Source organism: Fringilla coelebs (genome assembly GCF_963513975.1).
Source record: "Fringilla coelebs genome assembly, chromosome: Z".
Taxonomy (NCBI): domain Eukaryota; kingdom Metazoa; phylum Chordata; class Aves; order Passeriformes; family Fringillidae; genus Fringilla; species Fringilla coelebs.
Window position 1 is genome coordinate 17,044,392 of NC_140031.1, and position 27,964 is coordinate 17,072,355.

Here is a 27,964-nt window from a genome sequence, read left to right on the forward strand (position 1 = left end):
AATGAAGTCTGAAGATGCAACAGAGACAACTGTGATAGAGGTTGTTAGACTGATGGTCCTGATCAGTCCTATCTCTGTTGTAGAGAGACGGTAGTTGTCCAGAGTGCAGTCAGCTGAAAAATGCTATATTTGTGGAATCCTGTAGTATTTTGCAGGATTTCTGACAGATTTTTCCCGCATTTCAAAAGAACTACATCAGTTTCTTGGTGAGTCTTTTGTGGAGCTCAGATAGCAAATTCCTTTAATAGGAACAAGGTCGTCACAAATTTCAAGTAGTAATACTTTGTAGCAGTCTTTAACAAAACTTGCACTGCCTTCTGAAATGCGTCATTGGTCTAAATTAAGAACGAAGTAACTGATAAAGGAACATTTAAGTTCCATAGAAGAGACCTGGGATTTAGATTTACAGCTTTCTTTTCAAGGCCAGAAAAATTCAGCATTTTATCAAAGTTTGCAAACAAATTCATGGAACAAGCTAGCTGACACTATTTTTGGCATATTAATCAAAATTAAAGAATTGTTATCTATTAGCAATTACATTCTGTATGTTCATGCTAATAGTCTGAATAATCACCCCAAGAGGGGAATTCTGAAATACTACCAAATAGAAATTATTTCTTTTTGCACACAAGATGAATTAATACACTACTAAGAACATAAATTCAAGCAAAATAAATGGAAACTGAAATCATCTAAATGGTAATAGGAAATTTTAAATCTCTGTGGTAAGGAGAACTATAGCCTTTGACTTATACGTTAGCAAAAAGGCCATGGAATTATTTCTGCATTCTCTAATACCATAGCTGGATTGACAAGGAGGAAAATGATCACACAAACAGAGAATATTGAATCAACATAGTTCTCAAAAAGCATTAAACTCAGAGGATGACTCAACTGTTTCTAGGACAGACATCCTTCATAGGAAAATACTAATACTAATACATACTGAAATGAATCAAACATGCAGAGTAATTTCTTTACAACAGATAACTAATTAGAAGATGCTCTACATTTCTATGTCTCAGGAAATTCAAGAATGCCACTTCAGAACTTGAAAGTGCTTTATTTATTTCCAATTGTTGCAAGAAAAGAGAATACAAACTGATATGAAAGAAATCAAAATCTTTTCCAAAGTGTCAAGAAAACATTGAATGACAATGTTGAAGCGTCAGAGAACATCACTACCTCTTTCCATGAATTTGCAGCTATTGCTCCCCAGCAGGTTGTAAAGTGACATATAGCTATATAATTGCACTAAAAACTGTATTTTGAATATAAATTCAAAATTTAAACCAAATTTTAATTCAAAAAACAAAATCAATTTTCAGATGCAAAAAATAACCTAATAAGGTTATTAGGTTATTAATTCAGCAGATTTTTCCAACATTTGATGCATTTTAGTCAGCTAAGTCAGTATTTTAGACAACACAGTGAGTGTCTGATAGATAATCCTGAACAGGGCAAGTCAACTCTTCTTTCATTGTTTGATCACAATACCCTGGCAATACACACTGTATTCTCAAGCATTCCTAGTTACCCATTGCAGGTTTTCAGAATACTTGAAATTGTGCTTTTCAGAAAACATAAGTTGAAATAATTGCAAAGCCAGGACAAGAAATTCATCATACTGATTTATTGTTTAAATTATTTGCATTACTCCTACAGTGAGAGAAAATAATACTGTGACCACAACAGCAATATATGTGCGGTGTGGGACTCTCTGTGACCACAGTTCTTACGACTGATACCACGTTTCTTTAATTTGTGTACATCAGGTTCTTTGCATATAAAAGCACTGTGAAGCAGCCTGAATAACAATCATGTCAGAAATAGAGAAAATTAGAAGTATTCAATTATTAGAATGATAGCACCAGTTGGTGCTAGTAGGCTTGTTTTCCTTTGTTTATTCAAACTTTTGCATTAAGATCTTAATTCCTGCTTAACATACAAACTCTCATTGGAATCACTAATTAAAAGGCCATTAGCTTTGTGGTTTTACCTGATAAGTCAACCAGCACTTAAATTACTGTAAAATAATGGCAGACTACTTCAGTACCTCAGAGATGACAAGCAATTACATTAAAAGACTGACATGCTCCAATACTACGCTACTACTTCAGTCAAACATGTACGTGCAGAGAACAAGATGCATGAAAAAGACCCAGACATCCTCCCATCTAAAAACCCTGAAGAAAGGTGCAATATAGTCATAGATGTAACTCCCAGCCATCTCTGGTTTACAACTTACAACAGAAGTGTCTCTTTAATTCAGATTTTGCAATTATAAGAAGAAAATTAAGTAGAAGGAACAGAACCACAATTATGAATCTGACCCTTCCTGAGAAGGGCAGTTTTGCAAAATATTTCATATCCAATAAGCTAGATTTCTAGTCTCCCCTCTGGCATGCTTCTACCAAGGACAATAGTCAAGTTTCTCCTCTTCTATTGCATCTGATTCCTCCCTCCAACCCCTCTCTCTCTGAATAGTCTCTATTTTAAGGTTCGGATACATATGATACTAGTTTTGTCCCCAAATGCCTTAGGGAGATTCAAACCCATGCACATCCTGATCAATATTATACAGAAGTGGATCTAAACATCAGACCACAACTGAACTAAACTAACACAAAGAGGCCCTACATGCCCCACTGCCAGACACAGGAGATTTTTTAATTCTCTCTCAGCTAGGTTCTACTGAAAGTGGAGAAAGTGCTTTGCCATTGTTTAAATGCAGTCCACTTCTACAGCATCCATTCCTCTGCACAGGGGTCAGGGATTGATGATCTGATGCCTTTTACATGCACAAAAAACATCAGCCAAACCCTGAGTTTACTACCCACAAGAGCAGACCCTTTGAGCTTTGACCCAGTTGGGTTACTAACAGCCTGTAAGTATATTCCTAACTAAACCCTGCTGTCAAGTAAATATCAACAAACCAACATGTAACAAAACAAAAAACTTATTTCAATGTTCCTGATTTCAAAACAGGCAGTTCTTCAGTCAATAAACATTTCTTCTAATGCTACAAGTAAGTGAAAGGTGACTAACAGGCAAAAGACTTTTTAAATGTCTGGCAAGTTTGGAGAGCGTTTGGAAGGAATAAGCTTGCCAGAAACTGCTGGCAAGCACACTCCCTACAACAGCCAGCAATGGATATCCAAGCATGCATTTTTGCTTCCTTTCCCAGACATAGTATTACCACCCCCACCTTCTTATTTATGCAGGGAAAGGGTGGCATTATTGAATTTGTTTTCTTAGTTAAGCAAATTTTTTTCCTATTGCACAGAAGGAATGATTTCCAAAAGGAGAGATAGCCAAATACATCTGGGGAACATTCTAAGCCTATTTTACAGGTACTAAAAACTGAATTGTCAGAGTCCATTGGCAGAACATAACACTTCACTTTTATACAACATACTAGCTACTGCATTCCCAGTTTAGAACAGTTTGAGAGTTACACTTCTCAAATATAGCAGTGAGATGTAAATAATGGCCTCAGTAAAATGTAAGAAGTCACACCCATTTTCTTTAGAAAAAAAGCACCTGCAACTACTTTTATATTTTGCTTCTTTTGTTTCACTAAACTTTGCGTTTGCACCCTATCCGTGATGTGGATTAAATCATAACTACTTCACATTATTAAGGATTATAGAGTGGATAGACCACGGGAACTGAATCCACAGGAAGGTTTTGCTGGAGGTTTTATAACATAACATCCAGATAAAAAAGAAAAACTTCGCATGTTGCATTCTAAAGCCTATAGCAAAAGTTAAAATCTCTGTCTTAAAAGAAATGCTTTCTAAAAATGCAACTATGAACTGGGAAAAAAAAAATTCCAGAAGCCTGCATTTGGCTGTATCCCCTCTTCTTTTGTCAGCTGTCTTCCTGAAGGAAGCAACAATATTACCATCAAAAAAGAACTTAATCATTTCATATAATACCTGGCAAGTTTATGTGAAAACAGTTTATGTTGCAGTAGACTTTTTGTGGTTTTTAAAGTACCGACCAGCAAAAGCTATTCACAACTTAAGGAAAGCTAAGAAGAACATTTGAAAATTTCCCTTGTCTTCAGATGAATAAGTAATATTTACTTTCCCAGAGCCTGTGACTGGCAGTATCAATAATATACCCTTGAACTGACTATTTTTTATAAATCAATTTTGAAATCCTGCTCCAGTGCCTTGATTCCTAAACAGAGACCCACAAAAATTAGTCTAGCAAGATGACATTAGTCTCTTCTCACTGACCAAATGCTTTGTAATAAGCAGATTGGCGCAGATGACTTAATTCAGACACACTGAGTAACTGAATAATTAAATCAAATAGAAGAGCTAATAAAGAGTGCATAGAGACTGCACAGACAACATTATTTAGGGAATGGAGAAAGTAAATGGAAAGAGAATACTAGTAAGGCTTAAATGTGCCTTGAATCAGTATTCTGATTTGCTAAACACTTCCCCATCATTTTATGCCCTAATAAGTTTCCATTGACTAACATGACCTAAAGCTACAGAGAAAGCTAGCTCAATGCAGAGTTTCCTAGAATTTATCTCCACCAAGCTGCTGTAACTAAATATCAGGTAAAATAATTGAGAAAATGGAAGCATACATATCATAGCAAATTTTTTTTGAGACTAGTGTTTGGGTATAGTAACAACCAAACCACTTTGAACACCATCCTGTTTCAAAATACACTAATCCTATTTCAAATTCTAATAAAAAGTGAATTTTACAATGTGTTAAAAACAGGAATGACATACTGTGAAATTAGTTGAGAAATGCAGCACTGAATATAAAAAATGTACTTTGTTACCCACATTCAACTGTCAGTTAAACCTCAGGTTATCAGGAGGTAAAACTATAACTTACATCTACTGTAAACATAAAATGACCAAGATAAACCAAAAATAATCTGGCACCACATATTAATACACAATCCAATACAAGTTAAAACCAAAAGTTAATGTTCAATGTGAACACTGAAGCCTGACATCCTGTTGTCTTCTCTTCCCTTCAACCAAGAAGAGATACTCCCTTAAATGTCAGTGAAATTATTTGAATGATCAGTGGGAGCACAGCCCCCTGAAGTCAGGTAAGAAATAGAGTCTTAGTTATGGGTGAGCTCTTCTCAACTGTTTAATTTCATGTATTTCTAATTGCAAAAAGACACAAGGATCAAGACAATCACATCTGTCTATGCAGTACAATCTAAAACTTAACACAGTTGTATGGCAATAGTGAAAACCTGACTTTTGACAGCCAACAGAAGCAAGAATCAATTAGTGAAACTTCTGGTAGCAGACAGAAAAAAGTACCTTACCCCTAAGACCACCCATTTGTTTTATTACCTACTGCTATAAGGCACAATGATAATATAGTTAAAAGGCTGCACTTCAATTTTCACTAAAGCCAGCCAGATCAGAAATAGCAATGACAAGAGTTTGCTATGAGTTAAAGGCTATCAATACTGCTTGTACTCTTCAACTTATGGAATTTCAGGCCACTGCCAAGTAAGTGAATGAAACAGAAGACTAAATGTAATTTCAGGAATAGGTAGCTTCGACATTTAATTTTTGCAATTTTAAAGCAGCAGGCTGTCAAGTCCAATTCAAGTGCTCAGAAGCAAGCTTTACTATTAGAAAAATAACTTTTTAGTACATAAAGACAATTTTTGTGTGTCTGCATTAGCAAATGTAAATTTAAGATAAATCTATGCCTATTTCAAGACCAAAGGCATGAAGATTAATGTTTACTCCAAGAGAAACAACCAAGGATATGAGGGCAAAAAAGTACCATAACATGCTGCAGAAGATTCAAAATCGACATTCTTGGGCAAATAGAGCTAAAATCTTTTTTTTACATACATATTCATATGTGTATATATATATGTGTATGGATTTAATACATACAAATAAAAATTATATATTATACAAACACGTGTACACATACACTCTACAGATCTCAAAATAAGCAGCACGGGCACATAATTAAGGGGTCCCCAGGGCTCATAAAGAAAGTGCAACGACCTTGTTAGTGTTTGGCCTTTCTTTCGCACCCAGTCTCATTGTAAAACAGTCAACCATGAAAGTACTTTAAAAAGCTGGTTTTCTTTTTATTTACAGCATGATTTTATAATGTACCATTCATGTTTTATAGAAGCTGGTACTTCTGTATATCTTTCTGCCAAATTCAACATGAACCACAAACTTTCTAATTTACAACTTTCAGAAATTTGAATGCTTTTGAATACCAGGATTTTCAACTTTGCAATTTAATGACAACCCTGCCTTTGGCCTTTCCTGACCTGTTGTGAAGTAAATCAGGCACACTAATGTGGGCTAACAAGTCTTTTTCACACTGTTCGATCACCCTGCATCTTTTTTCTCAGCAGACACCGCCTCTCTCCCACTCTCTGTCTAGCCATCCTCCCTCAAAGCAAACAAAATGGTCACTGTAACCCTGCATTACTGCTCATTAGATCACAGGTTAGTCAAGTGGAACTGCCCGAGGTTCCCAAAGGAGAGCTATACTTCAAAAATCTGTCCATGTCAAATGAAGAAAAAACCCCTGAGCGTGGGGTCACCCAGATCAATGATCAAAAGAGACTGAGAATAGTGGAGGGAAAAAAAGAAGAAAAAAAAAAAAAAGAAGAAAAAAAAACCCCTTTTTTGTAAAAAAACAGCCTTCTGTATAATAAATCAGAATAGAAAAATACTAAGCTTTTTTTCCCCACTTTAACAACAGTCCTTTTTGGCTTTAAAATGTTTTTTCTTGTTTTTCTGAAGATTTTATAAGAGTAAGAGCATTCTCAAAGTGTTAAGATTGAGGTTTCAATAAACCTCAAACTTACTTTGAGAAAATTAGCAAGAGGAATAATAGTGGAAGATAATGGAGATTTTCTCTCCATCACATAAACACTTAGCTATTCCAAAATGAGTCAACATCAATTTCCATTCAATTATGACTTTAATTTAAACAAATCATACATTCTGAACTTCATGAGAAATGATATGAGTAGCATGTCCACAAAAAAAGGTAGTCAAGCAAAAACTACAATAGTCTGAACTCTTCTGCTACATGACAGATGTGCAGGCACGTGCAATACTTCAAGAATGTACAGTACCATGTTCTGTGGCCTCTGTTTGTCTTTTACATACACATTAGAGCAATTTTTTAGTAAAAACCTCAAAACCAAAAAAGCCCAAACCAAATAAAAAAAAAATACAGTAATAATTTTAAGTAATAAATTTTGATTCACAGAACAGATCAAATTACTCAATGAAGAACACTGACTTTTAATAAGGGTCTGTGCAAACACAGGTTATAGATATCACAGACATTAATACTGCTTATTCAAAATGAGTTATGTATTTCTAAAACAACAAATATACACTGTGCCACTAGATGCTGTTGCAGCTAAAGGGACCTGATTGTTGCCTGGAATATTGGTCGCAGAGCATCTTTTTGTTTACAGCTCTGAAAAGATTTCTTCTCCTGCCCTAGAGAGTGACTCAAATTTCACTCTCTTACTCCCTTTATCCTCAGCCATGAGTAAAGGCATAATTAGCAACAAGGAACAAAGGTAAACAAATTGGAACAGAATATCTGTAGTAGATTTGTAGTTAATATATGGTCTGTTGTAAAAGCATTACTGCAACAGAACAAAGCTATAGGAAACCAAAGGAAAGAAATCCTTGAAGTACTTAAATGTTTCATAAAATGTGGTAAACTATTTCCTAGTATTTATTACCACCAGAGTAACATAAAAACCAAAATGAGACTGTAAATGCTGTGATAATACATTATAAAAAATATTGAAAAAAATTTACAGAATAAGCTTGTATTAACAGAGAGACAGATGAAACAACTTATTTTTAAATAAATAATGCAACTGTAACAAATATATAACACTATATGCAGCAATCCAAATTATCCACCTCTGGAGATATGTGTGGATGAAATTAAAAGTCTTTTAAGCAAAGCTCACTCACTAAAGCCGGTTGGGCTTTTCATTGGTTTTCTTTTTTTTTAAATCAGTTTGCTAGATGCTTCACACATCTATTAATAGGCAATAGATGCTTATTAATACTGGAAATGGAACTCCAGCATGCATTAACTTTAGAATGCCCACACATTAATACTGAGTCTTTACTTTTAAGATGGTATTAATATAGTACAGGCTTTCTGACCCTTGCAACTTCACACCTAATCAGAATCTGAACAATTAAATATAACAGAAAAGATCAGTTAAAGCAAAGATACTGAGAAATATGTAGTCATAGCTATGGATTATTCAGTACACTGTCAATATTCTGGTTTTTAAAACAGTAGGAAAAATATCAGGATGATATGTGTAAATCTGAATAATAAATGAACATATTTTCAAGTGAAAAATTGCTTAACTTCGCCTTTCTTAAAATATGTTAACTAGTTAATTTGTATGATCCTTCAAAAAGTTCTTTTCTAGACTAACTCAAAACTTCAGGCAGTTTTGATTCTAACAGAAGTTACTGTTTCATGTCAGACTGCTATAATAGATTTTCTAAACATTTAAACTATTTTGAGAAAACATTTATGCTTATAAAGATTCCAGCATGACTAATGATATGCTGCAGTATCAACAAATCATCATTAGAATAACGCCGTTATATTCAAAACCCTGCTTCTAGTCTTATGAAGACAATTGTTCCCAGATGCTGGAGTGGATAACTCATGTTTCTTCAGAAGCATGTCTGCATCTGCTGTTGAATCACTGCAAGAAGTGGATGGGAAAATGGTTTCCTCTTTTTGAACCAAAAGTCATTATGCACAGAGCAGAAGTGGTTTCTGTGGAAATAATGGACACTGTTCAGCCTATATTGCTATAGAAGAAGGCCTTCATGGGCTCCAATTTTCTCTAAGTAAAAACTCACTGCATCCTCATAGTCTCTGAACTGTGGGGCCCTTCACTACTTTTGAATTTGCAGAACCCCATTTCATTCTTCGTTTTTGTTTGAACCCCAGAATGCTCTCTACTCATCTCTTTTGCTTTACTGCCAGTAAAGTCTTGGGAAGTTACAGGGAAAGAGGTACATGAGACTTGTCAGCAGTACCCTTCCCTTTCTCCTGTTACTCCTTCTCTCTGGTTCATTACATTTGCAAAAACAGCAGTGTCCTGTCCAGCAATCAAGCTCACAGCAGTCTTTGATTTTTGTCTTCCACCACACCCAGAGACCATCCAAGATTTTTCCAGGAGCATAATGCCTTGAAAGAATGCCAGGGTTAAAAAAAATGAACTCAAAACTGAGAATGAATTGGAAGGAATTTAATCTCACCTTACAGTAGTATGTGTTTCCTTCCTGGCCTTTGACAATTGTAGCATTGTTTCAGTAATATCCAGACCACTGATGCAAAGATGATCCTTTCCCCATCCCGTCACTTGGGAAAACATCATTGTTTCATGAATTCTCACATACATGCCAACATCTCCATCTCCAGAGATTTATGGTTTGTTTTCGCTCATAGGGATTTTACGCTCAAAAATCTAAAGAACCAGCCTCTGAGAGGCCAATGACACCTCAATTTTTGGTTTGTTTTTCCTCATGCTGCAGCTCATATTCAAGAGAAATTCTCCTCAAGCATCTTCAGAAATGTTGAGTTTCATAAGGAATAGAAAGCCTCCCATGCTCAGGCTGAGCTCTGAGCACCTTCTGTTGGATGCAGGTTTATAAGAAACTCTGCATACACATCTTTCCAGCAAGGTCTTCAGGGTGTCGGCAATTACAGTCAATAATAACCTATGCTGTGTCACAGTGTAGGTAGTATTGATGCAGCTGAAAATTTTCTACTTTTGTGGAACATAATTAAAATCCAGCTTGAAATACTTACACAGATATAAAATGGATAGATTTCCTCCTGCTGTGGTTATTGTTGAACTTCCCTGACATGACCAATTAAGATGCTCATCATGATTTCCCATGTGTGTGAGTGTATAATTCCTGCAGAATGGACTGTGGCCAGAAATTAATTTCATACACTGCATACCTACTCTAATGGAATGAAGATTATGTGATCATAATCAACTTGAAAAACATTTCTTTTAAAATGTACTTTGTTATATTGAGTACCAAATATAAATTATGTAATTCAACAACAAAAAAGTATCTTTTCCTTGGTATATACACGGTCCACAGTATATCTAACTTGCCTTTAATCAGCAAACTTATTTTAGCACTAAAAATAGAAGAATAAGTCCTCATATTTTAAAAAACGGCAGCTTGTATTATTGAACTCAAGATTTCGTTCTAGTACATACACATACATATATCCATGTAAGATGGGTGTTTGAAAGAAAAACACATACTAAATTATTTTTACAATAGAAGAGTTTTTACAAACTTGATCCAATGCCTTACTAAATACTTTTCCATTATTTTTCAACTGATCCTGAGACCATTTTTGCTAAAATGGTAGAGTTATATTTGGAAAGTAGTTATACAGCCACTATTTTGTTCCATTTGTAATAGTTATTAATTCTGAAAGAAATATGACTTCTCTTGTTCATGTAAGATGTCACTAACAGTAATTAAATTTTTGAGCATTCAAGAATTCCCCAGAACAGCAATATCACAGACCTAGAGGCTCAAAAGAGTCATAATGATTGTGTGGTCAGATTTGTATCCAATAGGCCACAGGATTTCATTTAATTCTCTACTAAAGCACATCAAATTTTTACCGAGCAAAAAAGGTTTCAGAAAGAACTGTAAAAAGCTGCGCTCTTCTATAACAGTCCTTACTGAATACCATATAAGCATTTGTAAGCATACAAATATTTATGAAAAATATTTACTAAACTATGCATATAAATTTGTATCTGAAAGCATTTTAAACTTTCTCTCATAAATTAACTTACTATTTTTAGAGACTATGCTCTTATCTTTAGAGTCATTGTGTTTAGTTCTGCAAGTGCAGCCAACTCCTCTTTGAATGACATTTTCTGCCTTCTTTCTTTGCTTGGAAGTCAACAAAGATACTAAATTTTCAAAACATAGTGAAAATATATGCTTCTTTCCTATCTCTCTCCAAAGTCCAGTAAAAGTAATTGCACACCTACTCTAGAACATTCATTTTTAAGTAAGAGGGAAAAATTATTTTCCAGTATTTCCTGTATAATCTTCCTTTACTACGGCTCACTGTGGAGGGATAAGCCAAAAAAGCATGAGAACTAACGTGGTAGGTAGAATGGTCGAACTCTCACTGTATTTTAGACACCCACACCTCCAACTTACCACACCAGTCCTAGCTTTACACCTTCCTCCCACCTCTTGTTTGTGCCTGTATGCCAATTATCCAATTGTCTTCTCATCTGAATTTATTTAAAAATAAGACCTTGAGGAAGGATAGTAGTTAAGCAATTTTTAGGTCCAAACCAGTTCATCACATGGCCGTACAGACAGTCACAGATGAAAGATGGGTGAGGCAAAGAGGCCACCAAGTAAACCAATACTGCTGATGAAATAAGTACTCAAAGCACACACATCTATATACATATAAAACACACATTTAAAGACCCAAATAGTGCTGCAAAAATCCTAGTCTGATGTTCAAAACTACATACAGCAATACTCGTCAAAATCTACTCCAAGACATGCAGCTGCTTTTTTTGTGGACGTGTACCTGGCACCATTCACAACAAAGGGCCATTCAAGAGATTTATTTCTCTAGAGTTTCTTGTTGTGAAATGGGTGGGTGTATGTGGGCAGGACTTCTACTCCTGGGTCTTAGCTACCTCTACTCTTTATCCTCTTGTACATTGTGCAATATGTGCATATTTGCAGGTGTGCTCAAGTAATTTTTTTGGTATTTTCAGGAACACCATTCCAAATCAGAGTTTCTAGGGGCAGTCTTTGAACTCATTTTCTTGCAGACTCACATATTTGTCAGGAGCACAACTGGAATTTACTATTCCAGTTATATGGAATAGATACAGAGATATACTTTTAGATACTTTAGATACAGAGATATGCTTTTACAGAGATATACTTTTCTTTGTTAAGTTTTTAAAGTTTTTTATCTCAGAGAGATAAATTTTTTTTATCGCAGAGAGATACTTTTCTTTGTTAAGTTTCTTTGTCCCGCATACACTGGGACAGCAATATTAAGCTTTACTAAGTGATATTATTCACCAAAACATTATCAACTATACCAATTCATCTTTTTATCTAATTAATATATTGACAATTTTATCTGTTATGGCTTTGTTTATTTTAAAACATGATTGAAAAACAAACTCAAGCAAGGAAAATGTGTAGCTACTGTTTGGATTCAGTCTTGCAACTGTATGAAATTCCTTGCTGTTCACATTTAGCTAGGATATGGTTCTACTCATATTTATTTAAATTTTTTAGCTTTTTAGATTGCATTTTTTATATATTGTTTTTATCAGAAGATCCTTTTATATCTAAATCATTTTCCTAATAGGCATGATTAAATTTTTAATAAGAAGGGAAGTTCATATGAGAAATGCAAATAGGAGTTATTGGCTAAACACTAGTTTAATAATATTCTCCTCTCCTGCAAATGTGTTCATAACTGAAGTCTGACAAATAACTCTTCTGCTCCCTCAAAGGCCACAGTTGTGAAGGAAGCAGCCAATACTCAAAATAGCAGAGTCCAGCTCCAAAACAATCTTCAAATATCAGGGGATACACCTTGGACGAAAAGAAGTATTTGCAGTGAGGGGATTGCAAATATTAAGGTCACTAAGGTCACTATGATCTCAAAAACAGGGTAGGAATCTATATTTTGGCTATTTACTGCAGTAATCTGAAGATAAATCATCTCAGAAACAGTTCCTTGAGGAACCAAAAATCTGTCCCAAATTTAACTTTGCTCTGGATGTCCCTGTCACAAAGCACACAGATTTTTAACAGCTGGTCTTTGAAAACCCAGATTTGAGAGGCTTGACCAGGGTGAGGATGGGACAGACTGCAGAGAAAACTTTTATTTTCACTCGTGGTTGTAGGCTAAGTTTTTGCAGTACCTGCTCCTGGAGAAAACATTTGCTCAAATCTGTGAGCTAAGATACTGCATACTCTCTGAAGCTAAACCTCTTTAGTAGTCACTGTTCAATGCAGTTTTTCAGATTGCTTGTAATGACATCTATTACTCATACACTGAAAGGGTTTCCAAAGAGAAACCATTTTCCTCTAACTAGCAGAAACCACAAACAGCATGAATTATGGAAAAACAGTACAAAGACACTGGAATACAAAGAATGATTACGTCCTGGAATTGAGCCTGTCATACTAAGTAGCCAACTCAGACCATTGGCAGGCCTAGAAAGCCCAATTTGCAGCATGTTCCATATCCCCACCACCAGTAAGAGCCTCCACAGATGCTGGCAAACCTGAGCGTTCTCCAGCAATGGTTATTTAGCTTTAACATATTTAAGGCTTCAAGAAGACATTTTATCTATGAAATTATTTCTAGACATAAATAACAGAGAAGAAACTGGCAGAGTAATAGATAACAGGCTTCACAGCCCTAAGATGGCTCTTTTCATTAGGAGAGTCACCTTCCACTATTCTGCTAACAGAAAACCTAATTAAACAATGTCAGTGATTCAAAATCCATATAATCTCAAAAAGATAAGTGCATCACAATCTATGTAAATAAGCAACAAACCTTTCACACTCACTCTTGAAAATATTGTTTGCACTTAAAAGATTTTTTTAGATCTTGGTCTATCCAGAAAAAAAAAAAGGACAATCAAAAAGACTCTCCTATGCAGTTTCACACCCCCATCAAGTAAAATTTAAAGTAAGGTCTCATATGCAAGAAAAAAAGCCAGCACTGGTGATCAGCATAAGCCTTCCACACTATTCTTTTCCCGACAACTATATATCAAACAATGGCACAATCTTAAAATAGGCTGAGAATAGGTTGATTTACTGTTAACTAGTAAGTCTATGTTAAAAAGTTCTAGCTTTTTTTTTTTTTTAAGGGAATTTAAAACAGGCCTTCTCCATGATTTCTCCTGTTACTAGCAGTCACCAATTTAAATATATGGGAAAAATTTATTATTTGCCTGAATTTTTGGGTAACTGAATAAAACCCCACCAACACGTTATACTGTATGAATGTCTTCACATATATGGTCTTAGAAGAGAATAGTTCAAATACAGTGGATCTACACTGATCATCTAATGCACCTACAATCTTAAAAAGAGACTTAAATATAAAAATAGAAAGATCCCAAAGTCAACACACTGCCAAACAAGAAGCTGCTTCACCAGTGAACTAGAAAAACTAGTTCAATTTGGTTCCTCCTTTGGCCAGGCGTATACAGCTTCCAGGAGTCATAAACAGATTCAGACAAGCATTCAAAATAGCCTGCTCCTAAAATACAGTGGCTACGGACAACTTCCATTACATACAGCTCCTAAATATTGCTCTGACCTGGGAGAAAAGTGCACACTGGTTCAACTCACAAGAATCCACTGTAATATCCAGCTTCTGATACTCATACACAAAGTAGCAGACATTCCAAAATAAAAATTAACAAGTTGATAATCACAGTAATGCCTGTTGCCTTTTAAAGCAATTTGAAGCACTTTTATCACCATTACTCTCCTGCAATATTTTAACACTGTAAGAGAAATCTGACTAATCAAAACCAGTTTCAAGAATCAAAAGTACTTTTGTGTGGAAAAGCACATTTTGTCAGGAAGATACTTATTTAAAAAAACCTATAATTAGATAAATTGTTTTGGAACTGCAGCCTGTATTTTGGAAACCATGGCCAAACTGATATGCCACCACCTTCCCTCAAATGCTGAGTAACTAAATTATTTTTCATTTGTAAAATTTTTTATTAGCTTATTAATTCACAAGTTTTCCAAAACTACAATCCAAACTGACTTACATGGGATTAATTCTTCATTACTGTAATTTCAATCTAAAATAAAGTTATTCTGGAGCAAACCTAGTGGAACAAAAACAATTGTATCAGTTTTACTGCCTGGTTAATACATGCAGTCTTTATTTCAGTATGGCTCAGTAGAAATCACTTAGCAGACATTTAAATACATCTAAATACATGCTATTGTCAGAGGAAAAACAAAACAACTTACAAATACCTTTGACATGGGAAGACAGAATAACCACCAAAGAAGTCTACATAAGAGAAATATGAGAGTCATCTTTATTTATAGTTTCTGAAATGAAATGCCATGCTAAGTTTACTTTCTCAAGTTCATTTAAAAATCAAAATATAACCAGAAAACAGCTAACCAGCAAGAGAACCCGGGGGAAGAAAGGATTACATTTACTGATTAGTGTTTCAGCTTGGCTTCTCCGGTAATTTTCCCTGGTCACTTCAGTAATATGAAGTATATTCTGCAGAATGAATTAGGTTAAATTGCATTTCATAAATTGAATAAGTTATTTGGATATTTTTGCAAGTATCTATTATAGCTAAGAATTGAACTATTTATGACATTGCTTATTAATTACAGCACATAGATTCTACAGTATCATTTCTACCTAAGCAATCCATGGAAAGAAACCACATTAAATAAAGTACAACATTGTGAAAAACTGAAGCAACTGCACTTCACAACAAAAAATATAACTAACATCTGTTGCAGAAACTGCTTGGCACTTGCACAGTTTTGTGAAGAATTTTTGTTGTAGATAAATATTTTTCTACATTTCCTATTATGCACCACTCAACTCAGGCATTTTCCTTAATTATACTCCAAGGAGTCCTTTCATATCCATTAAAGAAAGGCAATTTGTTGCCTAAAAGAATGCATACGTATTTTTAAATTTCAACTGCGATTCATCTGTCTTCTAACACATGAAAAAAATCAAGAAAATACCTAAAATTAATGGACTTAGTTCTGCGAAAATGTCTAATAAAACTCTCAATGCTCAACATATCACATTTGTTACACACATTTATATGTTGGTTTTATGTAAGCAATGGTCTTGCGAGCCATCATTTTACTTCTATTCCACATCTCAATAATGAGGAAAATAGCACATCAAAGCATTCAGGAAGGCAAGAAATTATCATTTCAACATTGGTAAAAATGACCAAAGAAGGCTTCTACTTTGTATACAGAGCAAACACAGATCACAATTTTTCTCAGGGACAGTGTAACAACTTGTGATATTTTCTTTCTCTTTTTTTTTCCTTTTTCTTTTCTTTTTCTTTTAATTTCCCTTTCCACTACTCTTAATTAAAGAACTTCAAAATCACTGAGCTCTTCACACAGTGTGAGTTTTTCCCCGAGAATGCACACGTACAGCGCACATTTAACAAAACCTTTGTATTCTGCACACATTCTGTTGTACTCATACATTAGCAATGAAGACTTGGCTGCTACCATAATAAACTGTAAGATTTTTTTTTTTAAAAGCATGTAGTAGAAAACCATTTAAATGCTATTGTAAGCATACAGAGATCTATTACCCTACTGAGATTTCAAGCAACTGGTAATGAAGAATGAGGTGAAAATGAGGGTACTGCCAATAAAAGAAAAGAAAAGAAATGTTAACTCTAAATACACAGAAAATTCAGTTCAGGCCCAGAAGTCTACCCACATGAGCTAACCTGGAAAATGAGACAGTTACAAGCATAATCTGCTGTACAGCAAACCAACTGGCATTGCATTCATTATTAATATGAAATTGGACAAAGAACATTTCTTAAATTTTATTTGCTATCAAAAACTTCACTTCATATTGAACCAAATTTGGCCACTTTAAAAATGAAAAACATAGTAAAATAAATACTTAAATAATATAAGAAACAGCCCCTTCTGATGATGAAAAATGTGATCTGTATTGCTCTATGAAAAAGTGAAAGACAAGGCATATAGACTATATTTGGATGACAAAACCCAATCAGTTTTGTCTCAGGATATTTTCATTTTTTAAGTGGGAGGTTTTTGCTTTTATGCATTACAATAAACTAGGCCAAATTATTAAATTTACATATCAAAATCCATATTACATTTCCTTTAAGTATTCGTTACTTTTTTCCAAGTCTGTTTTTTATATGAACAAGACCTAGAACTTGTAGGTTCTATCCCTGCATAACTTTTGTTTACTTTTTAATGTAATTTGATATTTTCAATCCAAATGCCTTTTTTTTCCTTTCTCCTAAGAATGAATTTTCAGAGAAAAGGACCAACAATTTTTAAAAATATTTTACAGTGTAGTTTACAAAGCTGTCACAATCTCTTCTTAAAAACACTGCTATACTCCACTCACATTTATGCCATTTCCTAACATATAATAAGCTTAACTTCTTTTGACTTGGAAAGGAGACATAAGTAGCAATAAAGAAACAAAGGCTGTATGTTCAACTATACTGTACTAAGAGCAGTTATCTACAGATCAGTTTGTTCTGAGCTGAAAGTCTAAAACTTCGTATTTCAGAAAAAGAAAAATCTAAGAAAGAATCAGTTTAAATACAAAGCAGGAACACAGTAAGGTGCTGAAACAGTTTTCACTCTGCTGTACTCACAGAACAAACAGATTTCTCATATAATCTTTAAGAGAAGGAGTCCTTTAAATGGCATTTATGAACAGAATGACACAACCTGATTTTAACTTCTTCCTACAATTTCAGAAGTAATTTCAGTATTTCCTCAAATGTATCTGACATGATAGGAATGTAGACAAGACAAATTTCTCAGAAACTGAAGAGCAAAAGGTACACAGAATAGAACAATTACATAATTTACTGTGTGATAGCTAAAAATTAGACAAAAACATTACTCCTTGGAACAGGAAGATGAGAACCAGTTCAGGACTTCAGAACAGGAATTCCAACTCTGACCTCAAATCAGTACACAGTAGTTCAGAAAAAAGCTTTTACATAAAAAAGACAACCTATGGCTGCAACGTATTGCTTTAAGCAGTGGAAAAGAATGGAGTAATGGAACAGTGCAAAATTAAAACTAATAGCAAATAAAAACCCAAGTTAAACAAAAAAATCACTGTCCCAGCAGCTTTTCACAAGAGTAGTTTTAAAAACATCTTTCCTCCCTTAAGCAAAATATGGTGAAAGCAGAAGATCTGTTTGTATCCAAGCATTACTTGTCTGTTTTCCAGAACAACTAAGTCTGTACAGAGTGCAGTGGACTAAGTTTTTAGGGACTGGGACTGTTCCTGGTCTGTGTACTTACAGTAAAGAAACTGAGGCCAGTCCTTAACCAGGATGTCAGGGTAATATGTGATAGGGGATCAGTGGTGTGCAGAAAGTAAATACAAACAGGCAAGAAGCTGACACATTAACATACCTCTTGTACTGAGCGAGCTGCTGGCTTGTCTTGGTGATTGGCCAGTATTAAAAACGGCAAAGTACATAACTGTGGGTGCTGAAGAGCAGAATGCAGCTCATTCCTAGCAGTTTCTAGATCATCTTCAGAGGAGGCGCTGTCTAGTACAAATATTACCCCTTGGGATCCTTGGTAGTAACGACTCCAGTATTTCCTGATATTGTCAGCTCCTTTCAAGACAATAATGAGAACTAATTAAAACATAAATATTTTAACAAATGTAACACTTATAAGTGAAAAAAAAATCTACTTAGAATGATCAAAATAATTAACTAAATTTTCTCTTTTAACCATCATTGAAAGAATAAAAAGAAAAAAAAGTATTAAAAAAATCCAACATAGACACACACCCCAATGCCAAATCAACATTGCTTAAATAAGGAAGGAAGTTGACTCAAAGCAGCTTTCTTCCATTAAAGCTTCTGCTCTATTAATGAGTACTAGCAGAACTACCATGCTGACAGTACCACAGAGCCTAATCCTTTACCTTCTCACTGGAATATCTTGGCATTAATACCTAAAGCTTTACCCATTCTTTTTCACTTTGCCCTGCAGCTCCTAGTCGTAAACCTGCAGCTTCTGTCATGGCAGTTGCTCATTTCTGATAAGGTCTTCCAGTTCATCTCCAAACCATCAGGCAACCACTTCGTAATTGGGGAAAAAAGGTGTCAGGAAAGCCTATTAAAGTAATTAGATACTTAATGAGGAGAATGATGATACAATAGTGAGTTGAACAGTGAATGAGGAGCTAGGGTGACTACATGCAAAGGCATTCAGTTCAACTACTTTTGCTCTGTCAACCACACTAAGAATTCTGGAAGAGCCCAACAGCAGACACATGAGTGACTGTATAGGCTTATATGCCACAGTAATTTTTACGACACAGTTCAGCAGCACTCAGCCATCTCAACAGAAGCCAAGCACTAAGGTTATCAACAGAAAGCCTTTGTCTCCCCTGGAGAGTAGCATATGTTGCAGCAATGAGGTAGGGAAAAAAAAATTGTATTTGACAGCTGTCAAACTATCTAAACTATGATTTGGATATGGCCTATTCTTTGTATGTCTGGATCTGGCACTACACTCATGGGGACAAACACTAAACAGGGAACAGCGGCAGCAATAGTCTGGTAGAAAACTTGACATGTCTGCCAGACAGTGACTTGCAGAAATGTGGAGAAGGTACCTCTTAAAGATACTTTTCTTATTTTGAGACAGTGAGAAGTGAACTTCCATATATGCACAAGAATAAGAGCTTAAAATAATAAAATTCCACTTTTCAGTGAAGTTTCATTAAGTTTCACTGAGAAATTTCTGAGAAACATAATGAGATTTTAATGCAGCATAATGACTGTAACATTAATACAATACTTAAAATATTATCTTAATTTACACATTGTGCAACAAAAAGACAGTCACTAAATACAAGTGAAGGAAGAAAAAAACATTTGCTCCATGAAATTTAGGTATGCAACTCAAGAGTATTCAAATCTCACCTAATAGAATTACTCTTGTCTTTTTACTAGTCACACTGGAACCCTGAACACTTTGTTTCTGCATCTGCACCCAGCACAAGCTGTCAACACACAAGCACACACACTTTTTCCTAAAGAGAATACTGAAGTCATACCTAATATTTTTTTTCTGCAAAACACCTACAGAGCTGACTACTTAAATGCGAACAGTCGCAGGACTTAGTCAAGACCTTGCTTAATCTCTCTGTTAATTTAACTAGACTCAAAATAAAAATGCCAAACAGGACGGATGTTTTATTTATTTTATCATCAGGATCTGAAGAGTAATATTATATATACAGAAGACGGATTGCAATGAACGCTAATTCTATATTTCTGTAGCACATGAATATCTGTCAACTGTACTTGCAAAGAATTTTATAGCATCTGTTAGCTGCCCCAGTCTTTCCCAACAGCTGTCTACTTCAGAACCAAGTAGAGCAAGCTGCCAGAGGGACGCTATTTACATAGCCACACACAGCAGTGTCGCAGGCATCTGAAGTATCACATTACTTTAAAAACTAGTAGAGAATCATTTTCTATGAACTTAAAGATCAAGACCATGATCAGTTCTTTGAACACTTTTTTTTTCCTAGCAACATAACATCTGTCTTATTTGCTCTAAGCATCAGTCAGCTACTTTTCAACCACATGTCACTGCTAGGATCTGAGTCTTACCTTTGTAACCATACTCAATCTAAAAAGAAAAACTGTGATAAACTCCAGAGCATTCGACCTCTTATATCCAGGCACTTGGAAGAAAGCAGCTCTTGGATCCCTACATGGGACACTGAAGCCAGAAAAGGAGTATGCTGATTTTGTTGACCTTACAGTCCTATCTTTTTGGTTCGGATTCTTTAGCAGCTCAACTTTGTTCCTCCACCTCAGCTGTCCCAAAAGAACCACCACCAAAGTATAACAATCCTTTTCTCCCCAGCCCTGGTCAGTCACCATGGAATAGTCATAAGAACCAACTTCCCATAAGAACAATGTCCCCTGAAACTTGGTATTTTCTTTGGGATCTTCCATTACTCTAATGACATGCCCTGAAATTGCTTACACTTTTGCTGACACTTACAATTCTGAGGAAATCACCTGAGGTTTAAGAAAAAAATAATTTGCACTAAGCAGACAAGGAAAAAACTGATAAAGCATGTACCTTAGGGTGCCATTTTAAACTATTTTTCTGGCAAATGCACTAGAAAAATAATTCTTGGCATCAATAAGCTATCAGCAGCTGGAAGTCACAATTTCTACAAGACAAATAACCTGATATTCTTTTGCCTTAACTCTTCATATCTAGAGAACAGAATCTGCTCTCAGCTTCTTTCCTCAGAAAGAAGCGGAGTGGAGTGATCCTTGAGTTACCCTGGGAAGGAAATACTTGCCTATGAAGTATTCAGCCATTCACACTTTGTGGCATGACAAATTCAGCCTTAGGAAGCAAGCAGTTGTTTTTAGGTGCAGTTCAGCAAAACTATCTTATTAACTAATTTTTTCATCTATTCCAAAGGTTTCAAATGCAGGAAGATTCAAAGTCTGAGGTCTTTGGAAATCCAGAATATAATGTGTATCCATTAAACATCCTTAGGCTCTCAGAAGACTGATGTGATAAAAACAGGAATTTAACTTAACTAGTATCCAAAACATCCCATCAAAAAATAGTAACACATAGAATAAGCACTTAGATTTGTCAGCCTGCTATCATGTGTTTCTCTAACAGCTTTGAACCATATGCCTGTTTCTCCAACCAATAAACTGCCTAAACTAAGATTCAAAAAAAAAAAAATCTCCAAAACATCAGAAAAACATACTTCACATTAGACCTAAGGAATGTGCTATGTGACAGGTTCACTAAAATGTGACATTCAGGGTAGCAGCTTCCTCAAACACAAGGAAGAGCCACTACTTATGGCTAAGTATATGATTTGTTTACCTCAGCTATGAAGGAACTTACAGGATTGGGTTGAGTCCTGTGATGTGACTGAAATATGCAATTTACAAATAAACTAGGGCCAAAAACCCACCAAAATCCAAACTACAATACAACCACACCATTTATTTTAAAAGAAAAACTGCTATTCAATCAAACATAGGCTTGAATTACATTATAACAGGAAAAAACCAAACCTCTCCTTACAGAAAAATGAGAGGATGCTGTAATTAAAAACCCCAACAATTTAGCATTACTACAGTACAGGTTTACTCAGCTAACTGTAATTTTAAAGACCTTCACTTTAATATTTTGAAATATCAAATAATTATTTTTTCTTTATTATCAGTCAAAGGAACAGTGTGCCCATATTAACACTGTTAATTATTTGCAGTTAACAGTACTCCTTGGGAGCTGGGAGGAAGATTTTGAGTTATGTGCAGTTTAACATGCACCTGAACCAGTACACACAAGTACAAGTCAAAGTACACACTCCTGTAAATATTATGCAAAAGAGGAGCTGCAAATCTACCTTTCATCTATGAATACTTCTATTTTCGTCTTCATGCACAGTGGTAGTTTCAGGCTACCTTCAATTCCCTCCTTTTCAGTTCAATTCCCTTCTTTTTCAGAAGAACAAAACACAGCATTACAGAAAAAAAAATCACTGAAAGAAATTTGCATGTATCAAATTTGTTACTTGTTACTTACAGACGCAGCAACTCTGCATAGAGAGCACAATGAATGTCACAGAGCCCTTGCTTCAACACAGGCTAGTCTGCAAATTAAAGCTCTTGCTAACCTCAAAATACATCACAGGTCTGGAGAAGTTATAGTCTCAAATAGAGGAAAAAACTTTTTTTCCCTTCCCATCAAAAACAGTTAACTTGAGTACATGAAAGAACGCAGGCTGCAAACAGCTTTTCTACCACTTCAAGTGTATCATCCACTCACCTACATACTCTGAAGGTTTTATAGTTAATTAAAATATTATAGAGATCATTCCACTACTGATATTAAAAGAACATTTCTAATAAAGGTGAAAAATTGCCAAGGACTCTGCCACAAAAATTTTTTGTGAGCAACACTGGCCATGGGTGGGGTAGTAAGAAAGAAGGGAAGGGAAAAACAAATCTCTTATCCATTCTTGCAAAATTTGTAAATATACCCTAGTCTCTCACCCCAAGAAAACCTTTAGAAAATACATGTTTCTAAATCTATGTGGGCTTTATGCCTTCACTTCACATCATATCCTCAAAGTAAAACTGATGTATTTTCCTGAGTAGCCAAGAACATGCCTGAAACCTTAAAATCTTAACATGTTCAAGAGATGTGGTTGCTCCTTATCTATCTCGGGCAGGTTTCCCAGTATTCCACCCTTGAATAAATCCTGTATACAGCATGGGGGTTTTGTTGGTTGTTTTTTGTTGGGTTTTTTTTAATGTGTAGGCTCCACACAAATTTATAAATCCTGTTAAGATACCTGCTATGAATCTGCATGGAATTTGTCCCATCTGACAGAGGTATCCACACAGAGACACAAACGTTTCCACTGGTGTAATGTCAGTCATCATTCTATGGCTACTTCGTACGGCTACTGCAACAACACGGATGCTAAACCAAAACCTTCTCCCCTTCTCAAAAGTCCCAGGACTTCTGCTTCCTAGGGTCTAAGACCAAGTGATCACAGCCTACCTTCTCTAGGCTTTCAGGCAGTGTACTCCTGCAATGCACAAAACACGGCAGCAGGAAATTGGCACTTTTTCCCCAGAAAGAGGAATATTTTGAGATTGCCAAATCAGCTATATTCACTGCAGCAATTTAAATATGGTATGAAAAAACAGCATAATAATAATAGGAAAAAAAAAAGACAGAAAATGTTGAGGAAAAAATTGTCTGCTTTTGTATTCAAAACATACAAAATCAGAAATGCATATAAGTTTATGGTACTTCATTTTATTTTTCTTATCAAACCAAAGTTCATGGAAATCATCTCTGTCATCTTTTGTCTGCCTTCCAGGCTTTCCCAGTGAGATTAATCTGGAAGCCAAGCCTTCAGTATTTTCCTTATTAGCTAACTTATATGCTGTTTCCAAATTTGAATCTCCACCTTACTCTGATATTTAAATCTGTTGGAACAACATTTGGGTTTCAAGTACTTGAAAGTTTTAAAAACATTATACTTATACCTGCCTGCAGAAAGTCAGTTTGATCTACTTGGTTGTGTGTATTATACTACCATGTTAAAAAAACCCCTTGCAATTTGAAACAAATATCTCCTGTTCTAGTCAAGAACATAAAATTCATTATAAAATTAAAAAATTTATGAATTCATTTAAAAGAAAGAGATATGTGTGATAAGAGAATAAGGATATGTGTGCCCTGCAATATGCTTTAACATCTATTTAAGACAAATATCTAAAGATTTAATCGTTTGCAGCAGGAGGCACAGACAGCCATTCTACACCCCTTCTTTTTCTGTTTTTTCATGAGTTTGGGGCTTTTTGTTTTTTAAATTCACAAACACACAGTATCCCCTCTAGGGCTAGCAAAGACATGCTGGCATCAAGATGCATCAACCTGCATCTGTGTCCTTCTCCCACATCTGCTAGAGAACTCTGAGACAGCCAGGGTCTCAGAAGCAGAGGCACAACTCCACAGTAAGACTGATGCCAGCACCCAGCCAGGTTCAAATGTACCCTCCCCTGAGCTGCAGTCACAGATTTGATAACAGCACAGCTAACCTCAAATAAAGTACAAAATACATCTATCTCTATGGCACTTCAAACTAGCAGTCATACAAAGAAGTCTATCACAGCTCTGTATTTCTGTTTAGCCTTTTTGTGAATTGGCCCACAGAAGTTCAAAGCTTTAGCTGTCCAGAATCAAAGATAAAAATTTGAGAGATGTTCCTAAAATATTTGTATGGTTTCTGATGCTTAACTAAGCTGGTACACTCTATCCTTTCATTCTGCCTGAAGAAAATGACATTGCAAGCCCAACAGGAGGCAGAGACTTTTAAGCAAACCAAATGTTCTGCTTTTCTGTCCACAAGTCCACACCCACTAAAAGCTTAACTAGGAAATTCTGTATTTTGCTTATCCTATTTACACAGCTTTGATAGGCATTGCTGCATGGTTCCTACTTGCAATGAGATGAACTGCTGGTAATCTTTTCACACTGTAAAAGACCTAACTGTACCAAAAGCACAGTATTTCCAAAGAACAGTGGTAAGATCACTATGCTGGTTAAGAGCTTCCTCAGAATCCCACTAAAGAGGTCCATAAACAGGTGAAAATGATCTTTCTTATCTATGAAATGAGGAAGCTATGTGACAGAGCCTGGGTTTAGGCACCCTTTGAACATCAGGCTGAGCATGATTGATAGCAAACAGATCTAACTTTAATGCTTTTGGAAGTGGAATGTATCCATGCGATTCACAGCATGGACAGCTCAACAGGGTCATCTAAAAATTTCCTCTGCTAAGACATTCTGTAAACTGTTTAATGCAGCTATGTCGCAGATGGCATTGCATGTACTCCACAACCAGATTTTGTAGAGGTGTCAAGTGCCTTTTAGTCAAGTACAGTATGGAGATTTTATTGCTTTTTGTTAGTTCATCCCTCTGTAGATGACTTAGGCTAGCATTTTCTTGGGGAATCAGTTTTCTGATGACTAACTTGATGAAATGTTGGATGCTTTATGTTGCTAAAAGGGTGTTCTGTACTCTACTTCCATGGAGCAAAGGGAGAGAAATTTCCCAAAAATATTTAAATTTTAAACTCTAATTAATAGAGCAATATTATTTTCTCCCACGTCCATCATTTTTTTCAGCAGGCAGATACTACCTGACAACTGTTGCTACCTTCTCCAGAATTTTATATTTTCCATTCAACTTGGACTGCACAGTGGTGTGGCTTCTCCTCCTACTAGCTTTTCTGTTGCTCTTAACTTCCAAATTAAGGCAAAATACACAAGCTTTGTTTAACCAAACCTATTTAAAGCTATTTGTTCTCAAGCTGTCACCTAGACAATTAATTTAGCCGGCCTAAGAATGCAAATTTATGACTTTGGTAATCAAGCTTAAGAAGTAACAGCAGTGGGGAGGCAAGTTCTCATCTCTTTTCCTGGGCATGCTCAACCAACTGGAGACAAGGGCACTCCTGATATTAACCACTCCACTCTTTCCAAGTACTTTACAGATTTTTGTCTTAAATGAATTTTCCAATATGACTACACAACACGTACTCTCTACATTTGAGAAAATGGCTTTAGGATGTACCCCAAAACCTAACACAAACATAAGACAACATATTTAAAGAGATAAAAGAGGGAACATTATTAAATCCTATAGCATGTTGTTAGCATTTTTAAACGTTGTAAGAATAAGAGCTGCTTACAACCAGAATCATTATTTTAAATTTAACATGGCTCATTATTTAGCATCTCACTTGTTGTTTCTAAGCCTCCATTTACAATATACCAAACTAAATTATTAAATAACTTATTCTAAAAAGACAACTTGAAATTCTTAGTTGACTGCCAGGATGGACCTTAAATCTTAATACAGACTGGAATAAATATCTAAGCCACAACTTTATATTCTGTTTTGAAAGCATTACAAGTGCAAATGACTTAAAAAAACAGGGAATAAATGGTGCTTTCAGACACTGTGTCTTCAGGTTAGAATTTGTTAGAACCAAAGAAAAGCTTCCTATTGCCTTTACACTGCCATTATCTACCTTGAGAACCAACCTTGGCATTCAGCATCTCAAACTTTTTTCAGCAAAACAGTGTTAGAATCTTCTGAACAACAAATGTTATCATCTGCCTTATTTTTACAGTCTTCTCCCACTCCTATGTTCATCACACACAATGTCACCCTTAGTTCCCACAACAAATTACTGCACTGTAAGAGGAAATTATCACAACTGTAGTTACTTTCCATACCATTACTCAGCTGAGTCACATAATAAAGACAGATATTTCCAATTGTTCTGGTAATAGTACATTCTGAGAGAATGTGGACTAGGGCATAGCACATCTCCACAATAATTTAAATTATACATATTATCTTTTAGACCAAATTTTTTGGGGGAAAAATGGTAATTTTTTTAGCTCCTTGGGGACAAGGAAGGGATTATTGGTATAGCAAAACACCAGCTTAGAGAACAGGAAGTTCAACTTGGTCAGGAAATAAAGCAAGACTTTCTTTTCAAGTAATTCAAGAAAGCCTAATGTTATATTTGAAAGCTCTCTATATATTCTTACTTTTTCAGGATCAAATTCTAGGTTTTTAAACAAAACATTTACCATTTATCACATTGGAGAAACCCTTTATTTTCTGTTAGGACCGCAAATTCCTGTCTTAGGAAAAAAAAACCAAATTAAAAAAACAGAAATTGTGTCGAATTTTTAATATTCTAGAATCATGTGCTCCAAAGAAAAACTTCTGCAAAGAGAGCACAACAAAACTTTGTTCCCCATCCCTAAATCTTAAAGGAGAAAGAGATAATTAGTCCTTGAATAGATTAAAGAAGGGAGACTATGCTCTGTATATTTTGCCTGAAAATTTACAATCCCTGTAGAAATGAAGAAATAAAACCTGGCTTCATTATATGCTTTGGAGACAACCAACACAGTGAAAACTAGCACCATCTTTAACCTCAAGGAAGAATACTGCTTCAACAAAACAGAAAGGATACTACACAGTCAGCATCTGTTTCATATAAATGTTTGGCTGCTGAATATAAGAACCTTAAGCAGGATAACTTCTGCTGTGTTTTAAATACTGGCTGTTAATATGTTACTGTATGATGACATATGAAGATTCCTGTTACCTAAACCTAAAAAGACAAAGCAACAAAAAATTAAAACTATATAGACTGTCACTTTGTAAATAACATGTAAAAACAGGCAGGGGTTGTTACGGAAACATGCCTTCCTTCAGGTTTTCAAGATCAAATGTCTGGACAAGACCTCCACACTACAGTAAAAAGAAATTATATAACAGCATAATAACTGAAGGCAAAAAACCAGGAATAAGACAAAAAATCCCCAGCAATCAGGCAAAACATGGGTTTCTCTTCAACATCAGAAGCAGAAATTCCAAACCAAAATTTAACAGTGATGTCTTAGGGTGACAAATGAAAAATGTTTTGGTTTATTTTCATGCAGGAGCAAGA

The 27,964-nt window shown here is 35.3% G+C and overlaps 1 protein-coding gene across 3 annotated transcripts in view; it reads right to left on the reverse strand.

The window, feature by feature from the left end:
- The window catches only part of ARL15 (ARF like GTPase 15), a 227,875-nt gene that overhangs the window by 111,997 nt on the left and 87,914 nt on the right, over nt 1-27,964 (reverse strand). For all 3 annotated transcript variants that reach the window (XM_084224669.1, XM_084224670.1, XM_084224671.1), the window contains one exon: nt 18,297-18,505. In XM_084224669.1, the coding sequence (XP_084080795.1) occupies nt 18,297-18,505 (209 nt within the window). The remainder of the gene's footprint in view (nt 1-18,296; nt 18,506-27,964) is intronic.